Source organism: Temnothorax curvispinosus, unplaced genomic scaffold, assembly GCF_003070985.1.
Source record: "Temnothorax curvispinosus isolate PA1 unplaced genomic scaffold, ASM307098v1 QBEX01010774.1, whole genome shotgun sequence".
Taxonomy (NCBI): domain Eukaryota; kingdom Metazoa; phylum Arthropoda; class Insecta; order Hymenoptera; family Formicidae; genus Temnothorax; species Temnothorax curvispinosus.
In genome coordinates this window covers 113,888-126,097 of record NW_020220554.1, presented here as the reverse complement: position 1 = coordinate 126,097, position 12,210 = coordinate 113,888, and the positions used below count along the sequence as shown (strand labels likewise).

The following is a 12,210-nucleotide window of genomic DNA, read 5'->3' as shown; positions in this document are numbered from 1 at the left end:
ATTCAGTTTAACTGTTTTTAAATAGATGAATCTTGTAACGCACTTTAGGAAAGTATAATTGATCATTTTTTGATGCTTTGGAACAAACGTAAAAGCACGCGGGAAAACTTCGTTATAATTCACGACAAAATGAGATTCCGCGCGAAGAAAGACGCTTAAATGCGTGCATGGATTTAATCGCGGCGGCTGTGCAATGTAGCGCGGCTTGTGAAATAACGAAACGTGTACGATAAGGGGATATTATACCTACGTCGCGCGCGCGGACGTATTAATTTAAAATTCAATTCCCGCTAACGTGTGTCCTTTTTTGTTGCAGGAGACGAGATCCTCTACCGTGACGAGATAGGCAATTTGTTGATCTACAATGTCAGCTCGGCCGCATCCAAGATCCTGTTGGACTCCAGCAATCCTGTAAGTTTTGTTAAACTTCTGCACGTTGTATGAAAAGCTCTCGCGGGGGACTCCGAGAAAGTTTGCATGAAATCCTTCGCTCGTTCCACCCCGTAATGAGAATCCCAGAATTATCAGTTATTTTACTCAGGGGTTATCACAGCCCCCTTCTCCTCCTTCTGCTCTCCCTTCTCTACGAATAATATTAATATTAATATAAGTTACAAGTAAAACGCAGTGACGGCACAGAGCATTAAATTAAGATTTATATTAAATTAATGTTGAAGCGTAAACAAGACTGCAGATATCAATTCGGCATTAATTAAACAAAGAAAACAATATATACAATGTTAATTATACGCGTATCAATATACCATTAGCATTAATAATGTAAAATGTGAAATGTGTCACTGTGTTATCGGTGATAATTAATTATTGTAAAATGTGTACTCTGGGTACGAGCCGATGTCCCATGGAAAGTGTGCGTAAATATTTTCGCGAATACGCGCGCGTTAACGTATGCGCGATTATTGTCGCATTAAATAGTCGTGCGCGCGATTAAATAGAAATCACGGTATGAATAGTCGCTATATAGTCGGTACGAATTAATTGTCGGGGGGACTCGCCATCGCGCGCGCCCCGGTGCGCGCGTCACTTCCGAAATCGCGGATAACGATCACCGAAATACCCCGTGCGCAACGAAAGCAAAAGCACCATATCTCACATATGCGTGTCCCCTATTTCCCGCCTCCCTCTCTCCACCTCCCTCCCCCCGGTTTTCTTTCCCGCCTCTAATTCATATTCGTGCGTGATCAATTAAATCGTCCGCCGGGCTGGCCGCGAGCGAGCGTGTATATATACGGACATACGAAAAAGCGGAAGCCGCGCGTGCGGATCGAATGCGAAAGCAGCGAAACGGCCGTAATCGGAAAGAGGGGCCGAAATATTATTTCACGACGCGGTGCAGGGGAACGAGAGGCGTAATGTAACGCACACGCCGAGCATTGCATTGCGCCCACTCGTTATACTCCCCCACGACACGCCGCGCCGTCGAAGAGATCCCTGGAACGGTAATTGCTTGTTATCTTTCACGTTCTGACGCGTGCAATCTATCGTCAACGATTCTCATTCGTACGCGCGGTAGATATCCATAGCCGGCTAACCGTTGGAAAATGATTCATTACGACATCTGTAATGCGATGCCTATCTCCGCGAAATTTAACATTGTGAGATGTCTCCGTCGGAGGAAAGTCCAAGTCCGTATTTACGGAATGTATCGTTACGCAAGACTATTTGTCATACACTCTTGATATATTATTACTTCAATTTACCAAAAATGTTTGTTACTGAAAATTTTTGGCAATGTTATTAAATATTTTTTTAACGATTTGAAAATTAAAGGACATATCGGCAGATCAAAGAAATCGTCGAATACTTACTCATTAAACTATCATATGTGTCGAAATTTATATTACTTTAACACAAAACAGTATTATTTTAACTTCATTGATTTAGTTAAATTAACGACATATTGAGTAGGAGCAGTGGTGATTTAGAAATGGTTAAAAATGACTCAAATTGAGTCTAATTTAACACTACAATTATAACAGTGCTCCTTAATAAAAACGTTGTCAAGTGTAGCGATTATATTTAATACTTCTTTTTCTGACAAAAAGAGTACCTGTTTGATTTCATCCGTTCTTCTCTACTTTTACAAATGGCGGCGGAACAAGATCCCTATTTCTTAAAATAAAATCTCATCCCTCTCGTCGGGGATGTCGCAATCAGCAAGCGCGGGGAGGTAAGCTGATTCTTTCAATTAAGCAAGTCGAGAAAGGGGGAGGGGGGAAGCGCTAAAGAGAAATTGCAACGGCTAACCGGTGCGACGCTCCAAAACTTTATTTTTACCGTCGAACTTGCGCCCTTTCTTACCTTTCTTGAGTTAAATGAAGTCTTCCGCATTTGCTGCTTTGCTCGAAATCTTACGGGAGTGTTTCGAACGCAGTCCGAGTCCGTGCAGTGTCGACGGAGAACAGTCTTATCGAGGCGTTCTCCTTGTTAGTCTGAAAGCTATTAGGGAGTTTATGACCCGTGTACCTTCACTCGCGTGTGTGTGTGTGTATATATATATACATATATTGAGGGCAGTCTTTGAGTGAGTACATTTGGACAATTGCATTCGGCCTACTCACTGCTTCGATGCGAATGCATTCCAAGTGAATTATATATATAGGGGATTTACCGATGCAATTATCCAATGCACTCGCTCAAAGACCGCCTTTGAGAATCTAGAAATTTTCTCTTACTAACAATAAGTAGAATATTAAAAATACTCAGGCAAACTACAGAAATTAGCTTTTTACGTCAAAGTAAAAAAAATTATATTAACGTACGTTTATATTTCCTGTATCGTCTTTTCAATATCTATTTTCGATATCAATGTTCAAAAAATAACAACGAAAAAACGATTTTACTTGCATGCATTAAGGACCTTTTTTTCAGTGAGAAAATACGAATTCTGAATATTGGGTAGTAGTGTATAAAGTTGCATTTTATTTCACGTCCCGTATAAAAATTTTACATGTTTAAGAGTAACAAGTTTATTAGGTATGTGTCAAGCTGTCCCAGCAGAATACTTTAATATTAGTTTGGAAAGTTGCTAATAGAATAATAACTTTTACCACGTAACATGATAAAACTGTCAGCGTCACTTTGTCTCTGCGTCAATATTATATCCGATTTTCTTTTTTTTTATTTTCAAAAATTTATTGAAAAACGTACATAAAAATCAGTAAAGATACTAGTTAGAACAGTCAAAATAAGAATTTATTTTAGTGGTTTATTATAACAGTTTATTACATAAAATATTTTATTGAAAAGGTTTTAACGAAAGTTTAACCAAAACAATTTATTAAATAAATTCTTTTTATTGTATAGATATATGCTGTTATTTTTTTCTAAATTAAATTAATAATGTTTTGAATTGAAATGAAAAGGGCATGAAATGACCGGGCAACAGTTCTAGCGTGTTCATTCTTTTATTTAATGTTCTGGAAAACATATTATTATTTAATATTAACAATTATTACAGAATTTTAATTAATTAAAAAGAAGCTGAATAGAAAAAAAAATTTCTTACTGTTTATATATAACGTGAACACGAGCAGTTAACTTATTTTCTGAATATACAGTAATTCTAGAGACTTAAAGCTCGAATTTCAATACAATACATGCAAATTAATCTGAGTAACAGCAGGGCCAAAACGCATAAAAACGTGACCCATATATCATACGAATTTTGTCGTATTAAAGTAATAATTGCAGTTGTCGGCCGCCAGTTACCGTATTATGATTGCGACAGACTATCGCTAACAATAAGTGGAACGATCGCCAGTCCGATCGTCCACCGACCAACTCGAAACGATTGTCTCTCGTTCGAACGCGCGACTTCGCTTAACGACGGTCATCCCATCAGTCGAGAGGCCATCGTATAGCTTATTCAACAACCCCGACGATCCGTGTCGCGCACGTGATCGTAATTTACTCGTCGCGATTTCGACAAATCGTTCCGGGTCGTCGCGGCAGCACAAAGCCATGCACTTTCGACGCGGCGCGGTCGTCGCGTCGTGTCGTCTCGCATGCAGTCCATTCCGGCTTCATTCCGACTAACGACTCGTTTTACAAGCATAATAAGCGATAAGCTCGGTCTGCGATTTGCCGTCCGCGTCGGGCAGCGAGCGCGACCTCGCGTTCGCCGACGCCGATTACCGGCGCGGCCTGACACGCGAGCGCGCGAGACTTTTGTACTCATGCGTGGTTTCGTTATACTCCTTATTACTGGAACTAGTTAATGCACCGTCTTTTTATCGCGCGACGTTGGCCTGTAAAGATAGCGGCTAAACTCCTGTATTGTACTTTTAACAAGCGACGATCGCGTTCACTTTATAATGCTTAACTACATCGGCGAGGCAGGCGAGGCTGCATCTGTTTGCACGATCTGAATTTAACATTAAACACAAATCGCGTAATTTGCAGGATACTAGTAAATGTATCTTAACTCTTTTTAATTTAAACGTTTAGATATGTTTAATTAGTCTAGGTATTGAATAAGTTAATACTTAACACCCAAATATACATGCTCATCCTTGGCCTTTGAATCTAATTATAGCTTTGTTTATAACAAACGATTTATATTTTTTTAAATTTTAATTAATCCTGTTGAATCATCTAATAACATTATACTTATTCCTATGTCCACTGTGCTTTTACTATTTTTGTTTGTTGCGCGTTTTGCATTTTAACATAAAACTATGTAATTATATTGCAATCTGACATTTGTTTATAAACGATTTAAAATATTTTGCGCTTTCAGGATTTACTGTCGAGCTTCGACCACCATTTATCCGCCGACAGGAAGTATTTGTTACTCGCTCTCAATTACCAGAAGGTAAGTAATGCTTTAAAAATTTTTGATGAAGTAAAAAATAATGGAAAGCGCGCGCACGCGCGCGCGTTTATTATCGTTACGTTAAATGCCAACGTGAAAAGAAATGTTGCACGATAAAAACGGACGTTAATTAATCATGAAATATTACTTAATTAAAATTACTGCAAATCTTTGATGGCGTGATAATTACTATGCTCTGACGACGCGGCTTTTCTCGAAAACATATGCATGCAAATGAGGATTACAGCAGCGCAATGTAATTGTCCCCAACTCAATCTTACGAATAGGCAATGTCTGACTTTGCATGTCTGATGCCCAGGGTAATAAACTCTCAACGATAGACTGTGAACTTTAATATTAACGTTAACGAAGGAGCGCTTTTTCGTAGTAATAACGACTCTCCCTTTGCAAGTAAATTGCAAGTTAATTGATCTCTCGGTTCAACAAGTGCCTGAAATTCACATTGTCCGCGATTACTTCCTTTCTTTCGACATTTCGAAACTGTATTCCGAAAATTTCTTACGCGCCACTTAACCTACTGTTAAGAAATAAGTCACTTAAAGTTGACAGTTTTACGCATTTGAATGAGAAATATTAAAGAGTAGATATTCAGATAATAATGGCCTAATATTCTGATTAAAAATAATATATAATATATATTATTGCATTATAATTAAGAACTCGAATGTCAATGCTAATTTCATAATGATCCAAATCTAAAGCGTACACTAGCTGTTAAATATTAAAAGATAAAATTTAAACCAATACCTTAATTGAGTTAAATAAACTTTTTGTTATTTGTGTAACTATATCATATGTGCCAAAATTATTATTTCAACACAAAACAGCATTCAATTAAATTAACAACATATTGAATAGGAGCAGTAGGAGCAGTGGCAACCTATAGGAACGATCAACAATGACTCAAATTGAGTATAATTTGACACTGCGAATTTAACAGTGTATTCTGTAAAATATAAAATTTAAAAATATGAGTTGATTTATGCTGTGCAAGAATAATCCAACCTCTTTTTTATGTTATAAACGCGAATAGTTTTCAAGAGCGCGAATATATAACCACATAGTGAGACAATCACGGGAGCAAGGTAGACTATCCGGAAGTTAATCGTATTGCCGAACGGAATGACTGCGATAAATATTTCGTTCTCCCTTTCTCGTTTCTCCCCCTCCTCCGTTCTTCGTCACTCGGCGAACCGCGCGCGTTCGTCAGGTGGTCTGACTGGTACGTCGGTAGGGAACTACCGCTTAAACTTCCAAAGACTAGTAATTATAAGGACCTGGAGCCGAGATCTCTGGAAACCGTGCGTCCACATTCCGAACGGATGCATTCGGATAAGCTGAATTTCGAATGAATTAAGGGCAGACTACCGCGCTGTAGTCAAAGTAGTGCGAAGTTTGTTTAATCCGACAGTACGCAGAATTCGTTTCGAGCATTAAAGGAACAAACATACAAACATATATTCCACTTGCAACGCTTAAGTAAAATCTTTCTTATCTTTCAATGTTGCGTACACATTTGAATACGTAATAATTATTTTGAAAAAAAATGGAGAATTTATATCTTTATTACAGAATATCAGCAAACTTACGATCAGTATTCTCGTCGCAGTAGATTTAAAAACTCTGCCAAATACCTCTCTGATAAAGTTTATAATATACGTTATGTTAATCCTATGACATTAAAACGGTCTGCATCGCGTGTCTGCGTTGCTTTCCCGGAGACTAAGCTGCTAATTTGTTGTCACCGACGGTTGCGTAGAATTTATTATCCGTTTTTCAGGGATTTGCCTTAAAATCTATGCGTCCCACAGTGACCTAGCAATTTACTTTGGTATTCAGGTCGCATGTTTAAAATCTGCGTGTTTCGCGCGAGAATCGCGGTTATGTGATTAAAATGCGCAGGGAATTTATTTTATAGAGAACACAATCTCGCTTTTTTATGACAAATAACGTTAATCTCTACTCGTTCTTCTTCCTCGGTACGTAAAATAGCTCGAAATCTTTTACTTACGAGCCTCTTTTTAAAACGTTGCTTTAAACGTTATATTAACCGTGTACGTCTCTCGGCTGCTGCAATAACGTCGCGATCAACGTATAAAAAATGGGGAGAGAGCACTGAAATACAAACTAAAATTCACGCGTAAGCAACGTTATCCGCGGGCGAAATGTGCACATTTTAATTTTCGTCCACTCGCCCGGCTAACTCCACCGCGCGTTGGATTAGCGTTGTTTCGACCGCGCGTTCAACGCGGCGCGGCCAAGTTAATTCGACGCACCAAGAAAAAGAAATAGAGACGGACGTTTAAACCGCGGCGCAAGTATTATCGTAAACTAAACACCGTATAGTATCCGACGCAACCGCGTCACGCGGGATTCTACGATTGTACGCAATGATCCATATGTTTCTCTATATTCCTTGTCCTCCCGTCGTTTCTCCGCTCGGACCACGGGAACCACCGCTGCGCCCTGAACACCACCGCCCATAACCGGCCAACAACCGTCTGCCATACACGCCGGTCCAATTGCATACATTACCTAGCTACCATATCTCCCTTTCGCCCTCGCCGTGCCGCGCTGGTCCTTTCATCCGCTCCTTTGTATGCGCCGACGCGCGACGTGCACGCGTATGCGTGTACGTAGCCTCGCTCAGATCTCCGTGCATCCTACGCCAACGGTCCACGGCAGCCGCTGTTACCGGCGCACGCGAAATCCTGAATTATGTCCCGGACGGACCATCTGGATCTCCTAAGAGGGACTGCTACGCGCCTATTCGCTAGTGCGAGCGCGAGTTGGCGGTAATCGCCCCCCGAGAAATCGCCCGGTTTACCCTGTTACCGATCCACCTCTCGGTGTTGCCGGAGCCTGGCGGATTAGACACGTGTACGGTGAATTAGGATGAGACCTTTCATGGCTATTAACTTGATAGAGAGGTAAAATGGAGAAGAAAATGTCGCAAATCACTGGTACCTAATTATTTTCACAGAGTGAATATATAATTACATGAAATACAAGTTACGTCCATTTCTACCAATGCAGATTTATTTTAATCTCGCGGTTTAACTTACTTTTTAACTTTCTTTTTCTAATTCTTAGAAGTAGAAAGATATGAAAAGTAAGTAAACTGATATTAAAATTAATCTGCATTGGTAGAAATGGACATTATGTGTTTTATATTTTGAAGATAAGAGATATTGAAGGAAAATTTAGGTCAGAAATTAACGCATCTATCCACACTGTTAATCACACGATCTCTCTCTCTCTCTCTCTCTCTCTCTCTCTCTCTCTCTCTCTCTCTCTCTCTCTCTCTCTCGGCGCACGGTACGTATTTTATCACCGAAGCGAATTTAAAAAACAAAATACATAATTGTTTATCGCGTTTTAACGGACGATAATTTCATAATAATTTATGACAACTGAGTAATAAATTTATAATAATTGAGCAATTTTGGTTTATTGAAATTTATCAAATTTAGCGATATTACGATGATTGATACGTGTGAACTAATTAAATTGGATACTCTTTGCGTAATTATGTAAACTGTCTCTCATACAAAATTCCCAATGAAATTCGAAATGTGGAAATATACTTGGAAATATATATAGCCGCCGCGGCCCGTATATCGATTAAAATTAAACTTGCCGCGGTATCTAAATAGAGGACGAAAAGCGGGCACAATTGCGATTTTTTTAATTTGAAGTAATTAAGTTTTTCGTCTACCGATATCTTTCTTCGTTAAAAATTTTCATTTTATGAATTTTTCTCCAGCGCAGCGCCGCCATTCCGGATATTAGGAGAGCGGCATCTGGCGCACAGGCTATATCTCTAATACCTCGTGAAATTATGCACTATTAATGTCGCAGAGTTTCCCCCGCGATCTTCTGTCGACTCCATTTTTATAAATTAGACGCATTACACCTTACATGCAGGCGGATGTAGCGTATTATTTTAGGGAAACCACGGCACGTAGTCTCAAGTAACGCAGATATAAGGTTACCCTGGTTCGCTCGCTTTTTCGTCTCTTTGTTAAAATAAAAGAATGCAACCGTATTAACGTTTACAAACTTTCTTTTATCCTTAAAATTCGCAAGCTCGAATAACTTGAATGGACTTTTATACAAAATGCACTCGGTATAATTTTTATTATCTACATAAAACAATTCTTGTAAAATTTTATGGTTAATATAGAGCAGGAATTCTAAGGTACAAGTTTCAGAATATAATTGCTTTTGATACGTTTTTAAAGATATTTTTTTTAATTTAAAATGATTGTCAAGAAGCATTCAAATAAATAAATTAGTTGGTTTTACCGTAGCGGCCGTACGTGCCGATGATATATTAGGAACAATTTATTTTCGACGTTGATTGGCGCCACAGTCCCTTTTACCACTATCCCTCTTCGGCTCGGCCACTGGTTAAAAGTATATCGCAATTGGTTACTGTCTGTGCGAAATTAAATGTGGATCCTTTTAAATTAGAGAGAGGAAATTATATCCGCCGTCGACCGCGCCACTCCACATTTCATGCTCCACCAACGTATCCAATTAATTTTTTTAAAACCGCGCGCACGCACCATTATCGTACGCCGATACCACCGATATACCACCGCCGACATCCAGGCCGATCCCGCATGTCTCTACGTCTCTTGCGTCAACTTCATAACGTCAAACGCCAGCGGCCATAATCCCACCACGGTCCACGGTGTATTGACCATTAATTAAACGACGTTTCTGCCGAATCTGCCGGATTTATACCGTCCATGATCGAGAGGGGATTATCAGCGATAGCCTCAGATGATTCTCCTCGATCGCGCGTCCCATGTGCGCGGAATATGCTGTTTCGATTGTTCAATATTCGATCCGCACGCAAAATAGGGGGATACGGTGGGATTATCTTATATCACGTTGGCGAAAGGAACTCCTGCGACGCATGTTGTATCGCAAAAACTGTAAGTTTTATTTATTAATAATGTTTAATTAAGTAAAATGTTAATTACAAGTTTAACATAATTAGTCGAAATTAATTTTTTCTAACTTTAATTTCGGCAAAGATTACAAAATGAGCTTTATTATTTTAAAACTATATAAAGGGAAAAAGCTACAGTAACTTCTTTTTTTCCCCAACATAAAACGCACTCTGTAAATGCAGAAATAATGTATTTCTTTTGTTAAAAAATAAGTATTTTTTAATGAAAAGCTCGTACAAGGATTGCGACATTTCTTCTTGTTATTTCCTTTATCGCGCGGAAAATATTCTGAAAAGGATATTCGCGACGTGAAAGAATATGTTATGACACTTTATCTTTAAGATAACGATACCAGGTGCATCTGCGAACTTCATATACGACCGCATAAAGAACCTTACATAGTCCCCCAACCGTCGATGACGCAAAAGGAATATTACGAAAACAGCTTGATGTTTCTTGTACCATTAGGGCAACCCTTAGTTGAGTACCAGAGAGCATATATTACAGCTTGTATATATATTACGTGCGCGCTTTTTGCATCATTAGTGTTTCAACAGGATAATAATCGTTAGTACGAAAAACATTTTTTCTGTTTCGTCCTTTCTGACAAAAACATATTGGTAGGAATTTTTTTGAAAGTGAGGAATTATTTGCAATAAAAATAATGGTTGCATTTAACACCGTTAATTATATACGTGCTATTTTCTTTGATATTTTTATACAAACAATGATAATATGAAGAAAAAGTATAAATTTATTGGAGAGCAGAGGATAAGTTATATAATTTTTTACATACATATATATATATATGTATATATACATAGATATAATATATTTTTTTTTCCAATATTAAAATTAAATTAATATCTACAATAGGGATAACATCTGATAGCATGTTAGACTGATTCTATATTTTTAAAGCAGACTTTTAGTATTTTACGTATTTGTCATAAACTTATTTGATGATTTCTTTATTTAATCTTTGTATTGTATAATATTCGTATATATAATTATTATATAAAATTACATTTTTATGACTATTTTATAATTTTTTTTTGTTTAATTAATACAAGTTTTTAAAGCATAATAATATGGTTATTATGTAACACAAAACGCGGAATAATATACTTTCCTCCGCCTGCATTTCCGAGAAGAGTAAGCTCTCATTGAGCTTACTCCCCGAGAGTTCTCTTTTTATCATCCATTTTTCTTTGTTTTGCGTTTTGCAACTCTTTCGTACTCTTGTATATGTACCCCTGAAAAATAGATGGAAAAGTACCAACAAATCAACAACTAAGAGACGGACAACATTCTTTTTTATTTTCTGCAGCGCGTTTTCCAACGTGCTTGAGATTTCTTTCATAACGGATAAGTCCATCGATAACATCAAACATAACATTAACGGGAATAGGAGCTGTATAGTGTTTCATTTCCAGAGAGACAAATACATTTCCAGATAGATATGAGTTTATCCTCGCGATCGTGAGACTGCTCCAATTGTAATCTGTTTGTTATTTCTGACGGTACATTTACCAAAATAAAAAATGAATACGTTTTATACATATATCGCGAGTGATTAAAATACCATATATTGGTAAATTTGTATCACAAGCATTAACATTTGCAAGATACTTACTTTTAAAATAGAATTTTGCTTTAAGCAATGAAAGAATTACGAATTGAAAAAAGATAGATAATTTAATATAATAAAATTTAATATGCTCTCAATAATTTACTTTAATTTAATATAATTTAATATGCTCTCAGAATATGTGTGTGTGTGTGTGTGTGTGTGTGTGTGCTCCCTCATATATCTGTTCCTAAACGACAACGTTTAACAACGTTGAATTCTTCTCAATTCAACATTAAGAAAAATATCCCGTCTACTACGTCGAACGATTAGAATTATGAATTACTCAAATTTCAACGTCGCGACGCTCTTGGCCGACGCCCAAGGAACGCGGTCTCTCTCTCTCTCTCTCTCTCTCTCTCTCTCTCTCTCTCTCTCTCTCTCTCTCTCTCTTTCTCTCTCTCTCTCCGCGATCGAATTTTTCTTCCGCCAACTCTCGTTCGCCTCGACGAAGTCTCCTCCGAAGTTCCTCGACTACTTGCTCCGGCTCTAATCCGGGATTTATACCGCGCTTTCTGGCTAATTCAGAATTTATGCCGGCGATACTTAGACATAGTTACCGACGACGTTAGTGTGCTGTAATTCCGGCGCGTCCGATCGAGCGCATTGTCGCATTCTTGCGATATTAAGTCATGTCCATTGGCGTCCCAACCTCGGTATATCCTCCTCGATTGTGTTCCTTAATTTCTTCCTAGATTTGTTTTAATCTCACTAGGACTAATTAAGACGAAAATTGTTATTCCCAGAGAATCCCGTTT

The 12,210-nt window shown here is 38.1% G+C and overlaps 1 protein-coding gene across 1 annotated transcript in view; it reads left to right on the top strand.

Annotated features, from left to right (window-relative positions):
* Nucleotides 1-306: 306 nt before the first annotated feature.
* Nucleotides 307-12,210, top strand: part of LOC112460735 (venom dipeptidyl peptidase 4-like) — a gene marked incomplete at its 5' end in the record, with an annotated part of 120,594 nt that continues 108,690 nt past the window's right edge. The window contains 2 exons of the mRNA XM_025025553.1: nt 307-411; nt 4,763-4,837. Of these exons, the coding sequence (XP_024881321.1) occupies nt 307-411; nt 4,763-4,837 (180 nt within the window). The remainder of the gene's footprint in view (nt 412-4,762; nt 4,838-12,210) is intronic.